A 17594-nucleotide genomic window follows, 5' to 3' on the forward strand; every position below is an offset into this window, starting at 1 on the left:
TGATACATTCTAATGTCACTTTACAGAAATGTTTCCTGAAATGCAAGTATCAGAGTCAGAATATGACTGGATCTTGCTAAATGTAAATTTAAGTGGATACTACAGAGTGAACTATGACGAATTAAACTTGAAGAGATTAACACGCTTGCTTGAAAATGATCCGAAGGTAAGATCAAGTTTGTTTTCTCAAGCTTATGGGAAGACTCTTTCCATGTATCTTTTCTGGCATTTTTTACCTGGAATAACATTGATGAAAACCTGGAATAACGAGAAACTCGCCATTGCACCACTGAAGTCACTGGCTTTTTGTAGTGGCAGATGACAGGCCTGACATAAGCATGAAAAACAACTTTACATGACATTTTGTCTTCAAATTTGTGTTAATAGCTTGTGGTTCTTCTGCTCTCTTTAAATCTAGCTCAAGGAGCTTTCATACTCGTTCATTCTCAAAATCGTGAGAAAGTTTTTTATTTCCATGTTTTGTCAAACCACAAAGTTTCTGCCTGTGGAATTAAAAAAAAATCCAGCTTTTTTTTTTTTTTTAGTGGGTTTTTATTTGTTTGTTTGTTTGCTTTCTTGTTTGTGGTTTTGTGGATTTTTTTGTTTGGGGTATTTTTTTGGTTTTGGATTTTTGTAGATAATTTTCCTAGAAGCTCCAATCAATTATATTTGAGCTCTTTCAGTCCTCTGTAGACACTGACTTAGAACAGATTTCATCCCACCTTTGACTTGCCACAGGCTGAACTGAAGGTGAAAGTGGTACAGAACAAATGTGGCTCTATATGGGGTTGCATGATTTCAGTGTTTCCTAATCCTACAGTGAGCCAGAGACAGCAGTGGTAGCGTCAACTCATTGGTTTTGGTAACAAAAGTGAGAAAATTTAACCTTTTGACCTAATAGTAATGAGTGCAATCTTTATAAAGTCTGGACACAAGGCTGATCAAAGCACATTAAACTTAAGGCAAAGGGGCTTCACTTCTTCTAGGCTCCTTTGTTTCATGGTAAATCTACATCATCGGGACACTGGGTGACCACAGTTGTTGGCATTGTGGTCAAACCTATTCTTTGCTGTAATGCTTCCTGGTAGGAAGTGTTCTTGGTAGCAGCTGTGCAAAACCATCTGTTCCTTGTGGTCACACTGTTTGTAATATTTCTTGGTATCAAGGGGTGGAACAAGAATAAGCAGCTTCTGCCCAGCTTTGCATTCCTCCCTGGCGTGTGTCAGCCCAAGCCACCTGACCTCTGTCTGCTTTCAGCATTGTGTGTTGAGCTTTGCCCTGTTTTATTCTTCTGGCTCCCAGAGGGAATGTTTGCTCAAGCAGTGACCAAACTGATGTGGAACGAGGAGGAGATGAGGAGGAGGAGGACAGCAGTTCTGCTACAAGAGCATGAGCTGTAGGCAGAGATAGATCCATGGCTGTGCCTTGGTCACTGATTTCATGGTAGTGTTAGACACTCTGCTATGCACTGAGTATAGATTCTGCATTTAAACTGAAAAAGGAAAAAAATTACAAAAATTGTGTAACTAGGATATTTTTAGGGAATGTGGCATTTCCATGTTTTAATTTTAATTACAGCATGCGAGTAAGAGGGGTCTTGAAATTCTCTGGTTAATGTACTGCAGTTACATGTTTATATACAACATAATATATAACAAGGGCTATAGCAGAGCTATACATGCAGCTCTGTGTATAGATATATTAAAATATATCTGTATCTAGATAGATAGATATAGATATATTTAAAAAAAAACTCTTTTTTTTCCTCTTTTTTTAAAATTGCAGTTTAAAATTCAGTAATGGTTTCACAATGCTTGTAGGCTGTTTTGGTTTAGAAAACCTGTTAGAGATCCTTCTGAAACACTGTAAAGCTTTTTGCAAACTCTTAATGACATGTTGAAATCGGCTAACACTACACAAATACTTTCTGCAGGCTATTCCCACTGTCAGCAGGTTCCAGCTGATAGATGATGCTTTTGCATTGACAGAGTAAGTATGTTTCCAATATGTTACAGAAATTGACTAAACGATATGATTGCACTCAAGATCTGTATTTCTGCTTCCTTTGTTCCTACCCATGTGTGCCTCCTAAGAATTACCGCTTTGACAAAACAGTGGGGGAGTTATTTAATCCCTTCTTCTGTCAGTATTGAGAGATTTACTTCAAAATTTCTTTTGTTCCAGCTCCAAGGAAATTATTTTAAATAGTGGCATTGCCATGAGTTCTTCAGGAATTAACCTGTATCTAACAGAAAAAAATATTCCAAATGAAGATTCTAAATCTTCCTTCGTTTATTCTGGGCTATCTCAGCTGTGCTGTACTGCATCACTGAAAACCTCTTCAATTTCTCTTGCTGAGTCATGACTTGGTTGCTCAGGTCTGTGGTGCTGAAGAGGTCAGCAGCGCTGCAGGGAGCTGAGAAGCACTGAGTGTGTCTGTGCCTCACACATACCAGAGGTACTAGAAGCATCAGACACCTGTGATGAGGGTGTCCCTGTGATGAGGGACCTCAGGGAGGAGGTGGCCAAAGTGCACTGCCCTGCTTCAGGGCCTGTGGAAGCACCTCTGAGAGGAGGAAGTAAAAATTCTTATTCCTGCTCCCATAAAAATGTCCTTTTTCATAAGAGGGCTCAAAACTAGTAGCCAAGAAGGAATGTAACTCTGAAGTACAGAACTGTGCTGCTATATAAGTACATTTTTAATTTTTTTTTTCTGAAGGACAGGGGCTTGAATTGTAATTTTGTTGTGAAAAAATTAATTCCATGCTTATTCCACACTGAGGGACAGAAATGCCATGCTGAAGTAGTTAATTCCACAAATAGTGTGCCTGTCAATGAAATGTTTTGATTTTTACAATATTACACAAAAGAACATATAATGAAAAAAGTTGTTTCACAATAAAAATAAAGCTGTAATATAGCTAAAACAGTGGGGTTTTTATTTTTTTTTTTTTTTTCCAGTGGGACAGACACACGGTGTCAATGTGTTTGTAGCATATCCTGCAGACACAAGCAGTTACAGTGTGCCTGCTGCCATATTCACTGCCATGATGGGTGTATTGCTTTGATAGTGGCACAGTGCTCCTTAGTGGGTGCTTTGAGAGTTCAGCTCCTAAAATCACCATTTGTTTATATTTCCTTTATTTTTTCCAGTGCCTTTTCTAGGTCACTTCCCACACAGTATCCTGATGTTTTATTGCCTGTTTCATAAATAAGCAGATATGTGTGGTAGGTAATTAATGTGAATAAGTATGCTAAAATGTGTGGGCTTTCTTGTTTTGTTTTGTTGGGTTTTTTTACATAGCTTCGGATATGTTCCAATTGAAACAGCCCTTGAACTAACAAAATACCTTGCCAGAGAGGATGAACTCTTCGTATGGAATATGGTATTGGTAAACCTAATACCTGATCATTTGGAAAGTACACTGAAGAACCATGAGGTATATCCACTTTTAAAGGTATGACCATTTTGTTAGTTACCAAAGATATTAGACCATGCAAATTAGTCGAAAACATTAGTCTAAAACAAATGCATTTTAGATTCTCAAGGATGTAGTGGTGACTATGATGAATCAGAGGGCTTGTGATTCCTTTTGCATGATTTTATCAAGTCAATTTTTTTTAAATAGGAGGAGGTACTTAATTATAAATATTAGTCAATGCTAAGTCTTGTTGAATCTTGTGTTGATCCTTATTGAAAGCAGAAATACATTCACATTCTTTAAATTAAGCTTCATCCTTGTTTTTTTGAAACTGTGAATCTGGAAAAATAGAACTATCAATCAGTAGTAGGTGAAAAGTCTATACATACAACACCTATGTATAGAAGGCATAAAGCACATTTGTGCTCTGTGCTTCATACACTGCTTTCCATTCACCTTCATGGAGTGAAAGAAGGAATTTCGTTCAGATACTAAATGAAATTATTCTCTCCCATATTTGACTTATCTGAGATACTATTTTCACATTTTTTTCCTTGACTTCCATTTGAATATTTCACTTATGTTTGAGGTAGAATCCTGCAGTTCTCTTAAAGTTCTCTTAAATACTAAAAAATGTGTGTTAAAAAAGGTATGTTAAAATAAGCGAGAAGAACAAAGTATTTCCTATTGAGAAGGGTTTTATCCTGTTTCTCTGAGAATTTGTTGTCTTTCATAAGAAGTTCAAAGGTCCTAGTGATGTGAAAGGATAATGTGCCAGTTTGAATTGAAGTACAGGTATATTGCATTTTAGACCCACTTTCTATTTTATTTAATATCCTGTGTTTCAAGACGTTAATAGTGGTAAATTTTTAGGATAAATTTGAGAAAATAAGGAATATCAAAACTTGTATCTAAATTAAAGTAATTTTTCTTTCCCTTCTTTTAAAAGAAATACCTTTTAAAGAGAATGTTGCCAATATACCATTATTATGCAGGTTTTATTCGTCAAAATGCTGATGCTTTGGAAGATGACTATTTTGCTCAGTAAGTATTCTGCTTTTCTTAGGAGTTCTTCTGGTGTGAATGGATCTGATACATTGCAGTTTGGTTGTGTAAATTTAAGTACAAGATACAGGAAAAATTCTCTAACTAATGCGAGTTTAATTGAATTATTTTCCTGTCCTGTAAGTGTGTATTCTTTATGATGACACCACCAGTGAAACTGCAGTGTCAGGACAGGACCATAAAGGACAATAGTTTAAGGATCTTAGTGGTATCTCTCATTTGTCAGAGAACAGGCTCAACAGGCTGCTCTACTAGTTGAAGAAAAACTGACAGCAATAAACTTAAAATATGATTTTTGGATCAATTACTAAAACTTTGAGATACTTCATTTTGCAAAGCCACTGCAGCCACGGGCTTTAACATCAGAGTGATTTGAACTAGATGCAATCAGAACCTTAAAACTTCCAAGAGGAATGTAAACCACACAAAAAACTTACAAAAATATAGTACATTGGTCACCTCATTAATACTCACTAATATTAATGTCTAGAGACCATTATTGTTTCTTTAATTATTTTATATAAAACTCAATTGTTCCTAGTAGGTGTTGTTGTGGGTTAGCATCATGTTCTGAAACTGTGGTGGTCAGGCTCAGTTCAAGTACTCCAAATGTGGTATGCTTATCTTTTATTCTTACTGTTTTAACTTCCCTTCAAGAGTGTATTTGGAAAAATTCTTGGCAACAGCGTGCTGGCTGGGCCTCCAGGAGTGTTTGGACCTGTCATCTGAACTGTATGCTAAGTGGAGGGACAACCCTGAGTACAAGTAAGAATGGTGATCTGCTCTTAGAGGTGTGCATGTCAAAGGGAGGTGGAAAGTTAAAAGGCTGTTACAAGGGGGAGGCAGAACGAGAAATGCCTCTGTACACTGCTCTTGTTTCTCGGCAGAATGACAGAATTTAAGACAACTGTGTCTGCCCAACCTCCTCCTCTTCCCCAAATCCCAGCTTTATGATGATTTCATAATTTCTGCTTTTTACATAGACTTTGCAAGCTGGAGGATGCAGATTTTGCCATGAAGACCAAAATCTGGTTAGCCATGTAAAAGGTGAACCTTCTGTTAGTGCTAATATCCCACATGGCCCAATCCCCTTGCTGTCGTACAGCCTTGGGGTTGTCACATACACAAACTCAGCTTTTAAGCTTCTCTTAACAACAATGAGTGAAGTGATGTTTGCATGATACAGCCATCTGCCCATGGTGAGCCCATCCAAGTGACTTGCATGTTCTTTGTTCCCATAAAGAGGTGTTGGGAACAGCTGTCCATCCTCATTCTGGTACTGGAGCCCGGTGGTCAGGGGTCTGGGCTGTAAGAATGGACTCTGGACTCTACCAGGAAGAGACTTTCTGTCTCTCAAGTATTTCATCATTAAAAAAAAAATAAAAATTACAATGTATTGAAATTCTTATTCTTTTTTCCTTTCTCTTTCTTTTGATGTCTTTCTATGCAATTGTCAAATAGTGTTGGCACTGGTGAGTGAATATTTAAAGTTCTTTTAAAATTTGTTGTAGTTGTGATAAATATTCTGTTTGTGTTTGAGATATGTTGATACATGTATTTGGCTACGTAAACTGAACTTGTACTACTATATTTCAGTTTCATAAAATAAATTCATAGTGATCATCCTCATAAAAGCCAAACTGAGTTTTGCAGTTAGACTAAAGAAATTAAATAGCCTACGTACATTTTTTTCCATTCTACAGAGAATATTCTAGCAATTCCACCCTAAAGATAATAATGCTGTGCTGAATTGTCAGTCTGCTTTCAAAATAGTCATCTTTCCCTACTAATAACATTTGAGGTGATGGAATACTACATACCTTGTTTGACATGAATAGCTGAAAAATCTGTGAAATATATTAGATGACTGGGTTTTTTTAAGCTGAATTTGATGAAGAATATTAATTTTGCTGTCCTTCTTGGCACTGAGAAAAGTTCAAATGGATTTTACTGGGATATATGTGTGGAAAAAATGAAACTCTGAGTATGGTGAAGTGAAAAAAATTATTATGTTTTAAGGAGAAAACCGCATAGAAGATAGGACACTTCTTAGGTTTCAAGTGACAGATTACTGTTCCCATGCAGTTAATGAAGAGGCTTTACATGTGCTGGGTAGGAAAGGAAACCGACACAATACACCTTTGACCTCTTTAGATGCTCTTATGTTCTCCATGCTGAGAACAAATTTGTAACAGCACACTACAGCTGTTTTGCCAGAGTGGAACCCAGAAGGATTCTCACACCTAGGGAAGGAAGTAATGCATTTCTGTTTCAGATCAAGTGATCAACTTTCAGCTGAACATTTCCAAACTCTTCCTGGAAGAACATAACTGGATTTTATTAAGTTCATTTTTATATTTTTTTGTGGAAATAACTAGAGCTATAATTCTCAGCCAATTTATAATTTTTAGTCTTTTTTCATTGTAAGAGTGTAGTGAAGCTTGCTAAATTAATGTATTCTCCTAGGTGCTGTCACTGGCTTGTCTTTTGAAGGAAGGAGACTGGCCTAGGGGGAGGGACAGCATTTCTGTACATTATACTTTTTTACTAAAGGTTCACATATATTGCTGCTACCCTCAAAAGTTCAGAAATCACCATGTCATTTCTGGATTGGTTCCAAAAGAACAGTGTAAAAAAACTGCCCTGCTTTCCAGCAGCTTTTTTCATCTTCCCCAAGATCCAGGAATGAGGGATCCTGGCAGGCCAGTAATGTCAAATCACATAGCCACACCCAGGGGAAAAAAAAAAAAAAAAAAAAGATTAATACGTCACACTCCTCACTTAATATAATCTCAAGCTCCAAAGTCCCTCTGGACCATACTGGATACCCTCTGGGAAGTACACAACATAAGCCACTTCAGGGCCACCATAGATGTCACCAGCCAGCAAACCATTGCCCCACAGTAAGCTGCCTGTCCAGCCTGCCTCAAATGTTGCACATCTGAGCTGCAGCCAAATTATGTGCAGAACTTGTCTATTCACACACAACAACTTTACAGTTATTAATAAACATTTTCTTGCAACTACTGGAACAGTTTCAGTAGCAAAATAAGTACTTTGTACTTTGGCCAAAATAGCTTTATGCTGTTACCAGCTTACCATGACCTCTTACTGCAACATTATAAAAAGCTTATCAAACAAGTTACTACACCCTTTAACTCCGATCTGTCAGAGAAGGATTCCTCACAGGATAGTACTTTAGCCTGACATAACTACTCTACGTGTCATTCTTGGTGCTAAATCCCTTATGTCCCAGCAAATATCTAGGTAAATGAATCCAAACTATTTTTTAAGTAAATATAAAAAGTAAACATAAAGTTTTTAAGAAAACATAAAGCCCACACTTTCTATTAGTATGACAGTGAAATCCCCCACCTACAACAGAACTACCAAAATCCCTGCATCTTGTCTTTTCACTAACAAGCGATGTCTGTCATGTAAAACACCAACTCTCTCCCTCTTTCCTACTAGTCCTTTGTTTCCAAAATTTATAAATTCCCTTTTTTCTACCTTGTACTCTAAAGACTGATGTCATATATCCTTCCTTCTGACTGACTAGCTCTGTTGGCATCATTCTCACTTTCTCTAGGACAGTCCACTGAAACTCAAGAATTTTTCTCAAATTGTATTTAAATTTGCATTTGCTGTTTCCAGGTTTGGCCCTGAAGAATGGCTTTTCTGACCAGAAACTTATCTGTTTTTCAGATTGTATCCCCTGATCAAAGGGAGGATAATTTTTACACCTCTACTTAGAATCTTGGCTTAATGTAGTAATAAGCAGGCTAACACTGTGACAAAGGAAAGTCAGATGTTTTGCTTGTTGCAATGGCACCCATTCTTCTGTAGGAAATTAGTCCAAAATACCATGACTTGAAACTGTTTTCACATAGCCTGCATAGTAGAACACTGCTGTCACTGGAAAGTGTTTACAGTGTCTTAATATCGAGGACACATTCTTGCTACAGGAGAAACTTCCTGTTCAGCCTTTTTCCTATGGAGCATTGTACTGGTGATGTTTGCTTTTAGTTTCTGTTATGAAATTAATTGCTGTGTTGAGGATCTTCCCTGGGGTGGGAGTAATAGGAGGCTGCCTTTGCATGGAAAAATGTCCTTTCTGTTTCCTTCTGTGCTGCAAATGGCACTTCCTACTGGATGCATTCATAAGAAACTTAGAAAAGGCTTGTCTGGGATGATGCATATGTGCATTAGTACACTCTTTAATGGTGTGATCTGTTTCCTGTGATGGGGAACAGTGGCATTGACACTGTATCTACACAAAATATTCTGGTCCAACTCCTCTAAAAATGTTGGGGTTTCCATTAAACTGCATGCTTTTAAAATGCTTAAATCATAAATAAAACATTCAGATTTCCTTTCCTTATTTACACTACTATTTTATATTTGCATCGTTGTGTATATAAATAAACATTTGATTTCAGTTATTCAGCATTATTCAGCATTTACAACAGGGTTTGCCTCTACAACAGCTCTGTACCTTTAAATCGTATTTTTGCCTTGCAGAATTCCCCTTTTAATTCGAAAAACAGTCTGCTGCTATGGTATTGCAATGGGAAGTGATAAAGAATGGAATTTTGCATGGGAAATGTACAACCATACTGACTCTGTTGAAGAAGATGAAGACACGCTGCTCTATGCCATGAGCTGTGCCAAAGAGTCGTGGTTACTTTACAGGTGACCTTGGTCAAAGTAGATCTTTATGTATGTAGAAGTAAATAATTAGAACAAAAATACTAATACAAAGCTGGGGGAGGTTTGCCTGCCACAAAAGCATGCACACTGTCAACCACTGGTAAACTTTTAAAGAGTTTTGTTAGGGAGCAAGTATGAAAAATGGGACAAACACAAATAAACAATCCTGCAAATACGACATGCGGGTTATCAGGTCTTAAGTCCTGACTCCACGTGAGCCAACCAAAAAGTTAAGACATATATCTAAGAGTCTTGTCTAAATGTGTCCAGAACATAGTTTGGAACACTGTGCTTATTTTCTTTTACTAGCATTTGTATCTTTGTCAGTAAAAAGATGTTGAATTCTCTAATCAGTCATGTTTGTATTACCTAAAGCATTTGCTAAGGGATGGAATTTTGTCAGTGATGGGCTGAAGAATTATCATCTAAACATTCACATAAGCTCCATGGGTCTAAAGGTGTGGAAGCAGCATTTTAGTCCTTCCAGCCACTTGCTCTAGTGTGGTGGTCATTGGGAAGACAAAAAAAATATGGCTGAGAATGAGACAAGAAATGTTGCAAAGAGATGCCCAACCAGTTATACTAATTTCCCCCTTAACCTATGATCCTTTCTTATCTTTTTCTTGGAACAAGCTAGCACCATTCCCTGATAAATCAGGGAGTTGTGATGAGCTTCTTCCTCCATGTACTTTAGTAGCTGATAAGCCAGTCTGTTTTCTGAAATGCCACACAGGGAGTGTTTTGGGATGAAGAATGTTAGGATTAGCTTTTCCTGGCCCTCACAATTCTTTGTCCATTATGTTAAGTGTAGTGGTGGCATGCAAAGGGGAGAAACACAACTCTACTGCTCTACCCATAAAGCAGCTGCCTGCAAGACACTATGAGAAAATAGCTCTAAAAGGGTTCATTTGGAAGTAGGAGCATGTAAAGTAAAACACTGGGGCAACAAAGAGAATAACTACTTTTCAAGATGTTCAGACACTCACTGCCACTGACATAATTTGAAGACACTTCTTGAAATATTTCTGAAATCCTGCCTTAATCCTCATGAAAATCTTACTGAGTCTTGTTATAGGGGACCCTACAAACAGGTAGTTTTTGTGTAGAAGTGTCTCTCTGCTGGCATACTCTGTAGGCTCCATTTGAGTTGCAGTGAAGTGAGTTGCCTGAGGGTGGGAAGCAGTCTGCCCTTCCACAAGCTTGTCTGCTAGGAACAGTTGTCTTTCTGGTGCAGAGATAAGAAATACATCTATGTCCATTTGATATTCTATTACCTCACTTTATTAAGAGGTGAAGGGTCAGTGTGCAGGAACTGATGTTGAGCTAAAACCCAAGTTTAAGTTAAAAACCAAGCTGAATACACAGCTCAGAGTGACACCACCTTTGGTATAACCTTCTGCATGCTGGTATTTGTTGAGATAGGAATTTTTGTGAACTGGATTGTATTTCTGGATTGCAATATTGTATATTTCCATTCTAAAATAGCAAGTGACAGGTTCACTTCTTTCCTGCTTTTCTAACAGATACTTGCAATATGGACTTAGTGACACGTTATTTTCTTCCAATTGTACTTCAGTCATCATCTCACACGTAATGACTAAAGATAATGGGTATCGTATAGCCTGGGAATTTGTTACGGAAAATTGGCCACTTTTAAGTCAAGGGTAAGCAAAGAGTTTTGGCTTCCTTTAATTTCTGTGGCTCTTTGGCTTCCTTTTCTATCTTTATGTTTGAGCTGTAAAATTCAAGGGTAGATTTTCCTTCAAGAGATGGTTATTTGTAAATGATTGATTCAATTAAGTATGCAGAACAGAGTTTTCAGAGGATTCAACTCTAATCAGGTTTAATGCCGAAGAATAGCTCATCAAACACAGAATGCTTTAAAAAATTGTCTGTTCTGTTTCTGTGCTTTTAAGTAGTCCTGGGAATTCTGACTCTAGAAGTGGCCTTGTCCACTAGGATTTTACAAGTGGGTTTGAATGCCAAAGTAAGATCCTCACCTTTTTTTCCAAATAGAGTATGAAGAGATGGGGTATTAGAGCATGCAGACATGCAAGAGCTGCTAGGACCAGTGTTATTCCCTGACTTAAATCTTAACCCATCACCAGCCTCCCTGCACTGCTGTAGGTAAACTGCAGGTGATTTTGAGCTAAACAAGTATTTTGATGTCTGTTTGAAGGTTCCCCCTCTCCTCTGCAATTGTGAAAAGCAGCAGGACTGTGACAGAGTACATTCCAGCTGCTCTTGATGGCTGAGGAGGCCGTTGTGATCCATTAGTGGCAGCATAACCAAAATCAATAGTTCAGCGTTCAAATGTGCAAATAGTTGTGAATGCTAGAAAAGGCAAGTTGTAGCAGATTTGTGTCATATCAACTTGTTCCCTTACAGAGCTTTTCTGTGTTCTAAATTGATGAGAAATTTGCTGGAAAATTGCCCCTTAATTTTCAAACTAAAAGAATAGCGCAAGTGATTATTTATATGCCACCCTCAAGATAGCAACAGGAACACCAGCTTGTTAGACACATTACTGGTTAGCCTTTTTAGCTCAGTTTGGCTGTAAGGGCTCAGAGAGATTATCTGTTTCATGCAAAGAATTCACATTACCAAAATACAAATACCAGATCTTACTGGGAAGTGAAAACGAAGCGTGATTATTGTATTTTGTGCAGCTCAAACATATAAATTGAATATTAATGATAGTTCTTTTAAAGAGGGAAAACAGTCTGTAGTTGCAAACTTCAGCTTAGTTGGTATTTGCAGCATAGTAAATAATCACTAAATAATGTGTTTTCAAATGAGATGAAATTCAGTATATTTGCTACTGTGCTATTTGAATTTTACAGATATGGGCATGAATTATTGCACGATGTACTCAAAGTCATGGGAAGATTTGTCAAAACTGATGTACAGATCCAAGAGGTAAACCATTTAGTCTCAACTTCATTGCCATTTTGTAAATAGAACCTTTTATTCTTTAAATTGTTGAACATAATGGTGATGTCTTCCAAACCTTTATGTTTGGAACAGAATCCACACATATTCTATCAAAACTGTCTCATTTTCCTCTACAAAGTCTGTCTGTAGACAGACAACAACCTCTGCCATGATATTGACTGAAAATGTACAAACATTTGGTCTGCTGGCCTGTTAGGTTGTCATACTGACATCTGTTTAATTTCTCATGTTGTTCAATCACTGCTTCCCCCAAATATTTATTTACTATTCTTCTTTCCTCTCTTGTCTTTTGCCTATTAGACTCATTAGAAAGATTTCTTGTTCTGTGATTGTAGCACAAGAGGATTCTTCTACCCAACTAGTCCTAGACAGTGTGGTACCACCAGTACCAGTGGAACTGGCTGCATTTGAAAGGATTTTTAGAGGAAGAGCAAAAGGGCACACTCTTGATATGTAAGGAGCTTTCCCACGTTACTGTAAACCAGTAACCTTGCCCCACCCCTTCTTTAGTCTGTCATCTGCCCCTTTTCTGAGCATTTCTGTCTAAAGCATCTGTCAGGCACACAGTTGCTTGCTGCAAGTGAACTTTTGTGTGTACTAAGCTCATGTGTTTATTTCTTCAGCTGCAGGTTTTTTATAATGCTACTTTGGAAGAGGATGAGAGAGAGGCTATTACTATGCTGCTGGAATCTGCAAAACTTGAAAATATTGAAAGGAGAAAACTACTAATCAGAGTTGCCAACTGGTTAGAGAAAAATGTAGATGATTGACTTGGAAAACAATTTTCAGTATATTTTATGTGATTCACCATCATATTGGTATTCATTATATCCTGTAATTAAAGGTAAAGCACATTTTTATGAGTCCTGTGGTTGTCTTTCAAATGGAAAGTCTGGATAAAATAATTCACAAGGAAATCAAGGATTTAGGAAAAGAAGTTATCAACATATTTGCATCTTATATCTAAAATAATTTCCTGCTGAATGAGGTCTTAGGGATGCATTCCTAATAATAATCTAACTTATAGATACAGTCCTGAATCGTTTGGGAGTGTTCTTCTGAATATCCAAATGAAAGGCGTGCTGCATGTTTGTGGCAAAAAAACACGAGGAACCTGAAAAAGTTTATATTCTGTTTTGTTTCATTTGTACAGTGATCTATAACCTGTGTCCACTTCTTTTATTTTAATTTGCAAAGAGGACAATAATTTAGAACAGTTCTGTGAAACATGTACTTCAGAATGACTTTAGACTTGTAGGGACGAAAGGACTAAAGAATCCTCAAATCCTCTTAATTTTAATTAAGAAATTAATGCCTTATCATTCAAACTTGTTGTTTTGGTTTTTTTTCTCAGCAGATCTGTACTTAATATGTCTGCATTTGTGTTTGATTAGGAACTGCTTTTGAAGAGACCCTGCTGGTCATCTCCATTTAGCATGCTTCAGCCCCTGGGATGGTCTTGGAGTGTGTGAAGTGGATTATTTTTGGATAAAATGTGTCTAGGAGATGATGAGCTCCTGATGTGTGGTATTTGATGGTCATTTTGTCCATGGCACTGGTGTGCAACTAGTCTAAACTAGCCATTCTGGAACATCACAGCTCTAATTGCACTGAGGCACTTGCTGATCATGGAATCACTGAATATGCTGAGTTAGAAGGGACCCATCAGAATCATAGAGTCCAGCTCCCTTGCTGTACATACAAGGTGAATCTCCTTGCTTACACTGTCACCTCATTTTGGAGGTGACAGAAAGAATTCAGTCCATTAGTATTAGCAAACCATATTAGCTTGTGCTTAAAAAAAAAAGGATGGGATCCTCAGCCCATGCAAATAGTCTATCTGTAGGGTAGCAGTATTGTGACACAATTACAGTACTGGTGATCAGTTAACATGCTATGGATCAGGAAACACTGTTATGTGGGAATGCAGGAGACAAACTAAGTTAGAACACTGCTCTATGGAAAGACAAGAATAAACTCCAGACATGCTAATACAAAGGATTTTTCACTGGCATCCTCTAAATACATTTGGGAAAAACACTGTCATGATGACTGCACTGAATGTCCTCTGCTCTCCATGGCTGAAAAGAAAAAATCAAACTATTTTTAGACTACTTGAGAAGCCCTTTACTGTATGGGAATTCCCTGCTGGTGACACAAGTTTGTGTTGGAAACTATTACCTCTTAGCATTTGATCTAGTTAAGGACAGTACCAAAGAAAACTGTATGCATTCTTGCAAGTCTTCTTCAACTTGACTGAAAAAGCAGAGGAAATTGTCAAGGCTGTGGTAAATTACAGGGATTTTATCATAGAACCTATAGGATGGTTTGGAAGTGACCTTAAAGATGTTCCAATCCCCCTGCCATGGCATGGGACACCTTTCACTGAACTGGGTTGCTCAAAGCACTGTCCAGCCTGGACTTGAACACCTGCAGGGATGGGAAGTCCACAGCCTTCCTGGGGAACCTGTGCCAGTACTGAAGCTGTTTTGCTTCAGCATTTTCTGTGATTTCCACTAGTTAATCACTGGCACTGTATGTCTTATCATGTGGGTTAAGCAAAACTCAAGAAACATCTGATAACTTCACCCTGTGCCCATTAGGTTTAAACCATTTTCTCTCTGACCATGAGCAATTGCCTTTCTAACCAGTCTTCCATGCTTTTGTCACTTTTTTCTTCATCCTACTGAACAAAACTTTAATTTGAACTACCAATATGTTAAAATCCCTAGAAGAATTTAAAATAAGATATTTTCAAATAAAGGCTCCTGACAAATGTCTGCCTCTAGAACTTCAGTGTAGTTTTCATGGCAGAGGCAGAATGGTGAAGGTGATTGCTAGGCTGAATTGCTGGACTGAGTTGCTGCCTGAGTAGGAGCTGATCTGAATCACTTCCAGAATCCACACATTTGCCCTTGGTGGCATGCATCAGTGGCAGCTCTTGCTGCTGTTGGGTACAAGCTGAGTGCAGTGGTTTGGAGAGTGGCAACTTGGAATTACAGCAAGGGAAGAAGAGGGGCATGGGAGGAATCCAGGGAAAGCTGGGAAAGCTGCTTTATTGCAGAAAGAATTGGGGTGAAAGAAAGTTAATTGGAAATGAATATGAAGACTTCAGGAAATGAGCTTTAATAGTACTTATGTGGATTGTGTAGGTGTTATGGGACATGTAATTGTGAAGGTGTGCACGTATGGGGAAACTTCCAGTAAAAACAGCTGTGTCATTGATTGATAGGATGTATTCAGTAGGCCCTGAGTAGGTAAAAAAATAAATATGATGTGAAAAGACCAGATTTTTGCTTTAAGTCCTGCTCTCTGCCTTGATAGTGTGGAAGTCAAAAAGTTACACCTATTCTGCCCATACTATAAGTACGTGTGGCAGGGCAGCAGACTCGTGAGCTGGCCAAGCCCAGTGGAGAGGGAGGCTTTAGAGCTGTTTAAATCAAGGTTCAGGAGCACCAGACAACTTCTCTGCACCTCCTGGCACATGTGCCCCTTTTCCCTCCTGGCACCCCAAGAAACCTCTCAGACAAGTGATGAAAGGGCAGCTGGTTGCGGGGCCTGGGTGGCCAAGGGACAAACCCCATGCCATCTGGATGCACTGATGGTACCTTGATGAGGTGGGTGGAATAGCCTGCTGCTTCTTTCAGAGTTGTTGGAAGTCCCAGAAGAGTGAGAATAGGGTAGTGAAAAGGGATGTGGGCTAAAATGCCAAAGAATGAACTGAGGTGTGGCCTTGCCACATTCCTGCTGTGCAGCGACTCAAAAGACAGAAAGAGCTGTCATCTCTGCATCCACAGGCTCAGAGGTACAGGGGCTCCTCCAGAGCCAGGTGTGATGTACGGACCCAGCCTCTTGGCCAAACTAATGGTATTTTGGTTCAGACTCCAAAGGAAGCAAAGGTCTAGACCATGACCAGGCTAAAACTTCTCTAGTTCCAACTTGTTCTCTGGTAGCTCATGCAGGAAAAGGCTGACATGGTGAGCATTAATGCTATAAACTTGGAAACTGGAACTGGAAATATGTGATTAACACAACAATAGCAGACATTTGTCAAGGAGTAAAGGGGGTTGTGGGTACAAGGAGTCTCACCTTCACCTTTTCCATCACTTGTAATTGACTGTGAGACAGACAGCCTACATGAGCCTCCTCTGGACTTCTCTGTGCCTTCTCTGCCTGCTAATGGTAGTGGCATTGGGGTGATCTCCACTGGAGCTGGGACAGTTCTCAGGGTTGCTTCTCAAGGTTGAAATACCCTTTACCAACTGCACTGGTACTTGACCGACATAGTGCATAACCTTGTATCATAGGACATTAAGACTGCATTGGTAACTTTGAATCATTACTACATCTTCCGTGCTGTAAATAACAGAATGAACCCATTGTATAACAACCATTTGATAAATTTCACAATATCTTACTTCAATAAAACCACAGTTGCTGCTATGGTTCTTCAAGTTGTGGAAATCTTCCTGTGTCAGAGGGACAGTGACCTTTAGGGGTCACTATCTGTTATTTGTGATGGGATGAGACAAGGACCTGAGTGGGCAGAGGGGGAGGCTGACCTTGTCTGGCTGTGGGATACCCATTGTGATGCAGGAAGAACATGAGGTGGGAAAGCACATGTATTGTGATAAAGACAGGTGTGAACCTGATATTTCTGAGTCTGGAAAGGTTTTCAGCCTGCCAGTGGTTGATTTTCTTCCCAAGATTTCTCATGAAAGTCTTTCTTTCAAGGATGATTTCTGTAAATAACTTATGTTTCTCAAAATAAATCTGTGCAGCTGTGCTGTGTTTCTCTTGTTCCACCAGTGAGACGAGAGAGGTGTTGTTCCCTTTTACCAATCATGTTAAGTCTGTATCAGAACACTTTATAAAAGGCACTAAAATGTAGACAATAAGGCCTTCCGATCTTCTTCTGCCTTTGAACTGGAGTAAAGCATCTTTATTTTGTGTCCAGCAGTGACAGACAGGGAGATCATTTACCCACTATCACAGAGTCATATTGCAGTTAAGGAATGGCACTAGTCCCACTGAGACTCCAAACCACATGCTCCCTGCTCACTCCCTCCTTCCTCCTCCCTCTGCAGCTTGATGGAGAGGAGAGGAGGCACCAAAGGCAAAGATTGCAGGTTGAGATAGGAACAGTGGACTGCAAAGAGCAATGAGATATGAAAACAACAATAACAGGAACAATAATCAGACTGACAGTACAAGCAAGAGGCAAAGATTCACACATAAACAATACCTGACCTGTCCATCCACTGACCCTGGCAGGGACCTCTTCCCTTCAGAAAAGACTCCCTTCCCTGTGGGAAATTAGAAACGCCTTACAGAATAAGGCTTTTTCACCTTTGTTAAATCCTGTTCTCCTTTTGTTCTCCAAAAGCACTCTGGGAAGGGTTCAGCTGCGGGTCGGATGAATGGGTTGATAGCTGCCTCTTG

At 38.8% G+C, this 17594-nt stretch overlaps 1 protein-coding gene across 1 annotated transcript in view; it reads left to right on the plus strand.

The window, feature by feature from the left end:
* Positions 1 to 16606, plus strand: part of LVRN (laeverin) — a 37517-nt gene extending 20911 nt beyond the window's left edge. The window contains exons 12-20 of the mRNA XM_015615553.2: positions 27 to 166; positions 1934 to 1989; positions 3305 to 3458; positions 4372 to 4466; positions 5145 to 5252; positions 9009 to 9179; positions 10721 to 10861; positions 12041 to 12116; positions 12776 to 16606. Of these exons, the coding sequence (XP_015471039.1) occupies positions 27 to 166; positions 1934 to 1989; positions 3305 to 3458; positions 4372 to 4466; positions 5145 to 5252; positions 9009 to 9179; positions 10721 to 10861; positions 12041 to 12116; positions 12776 to 12922 (1088 nt within the window). The 3' untranslated portion in view covers positions 12923 to 16606. The remainder of the gene's footprint in view (positions 1 to 26; positions 167 to 1933; positions 1990 to 3304; positions 3459 to 4371; positions 4467 to 5144; positions 5253 to 9008; positions 9180 to 10720; positions 10862 to 12040; positions 12117 to 12775) is intronic.
* Positions 16607 to 17594: the final 988 nt, after the last annotated feature.

Source organism: Parus major, chromosome Z (assembly GCF_001522545.3).
Source record: "Parus major isolate Abel chromosome Z, Parus_major1.1, whole genome shotgun sequence".
Taxonomy (NCBI): Eukaryota; Metazoa; Chordata; class Aves; order Passeriformes; family Paridae; genus Parus; species Parus major.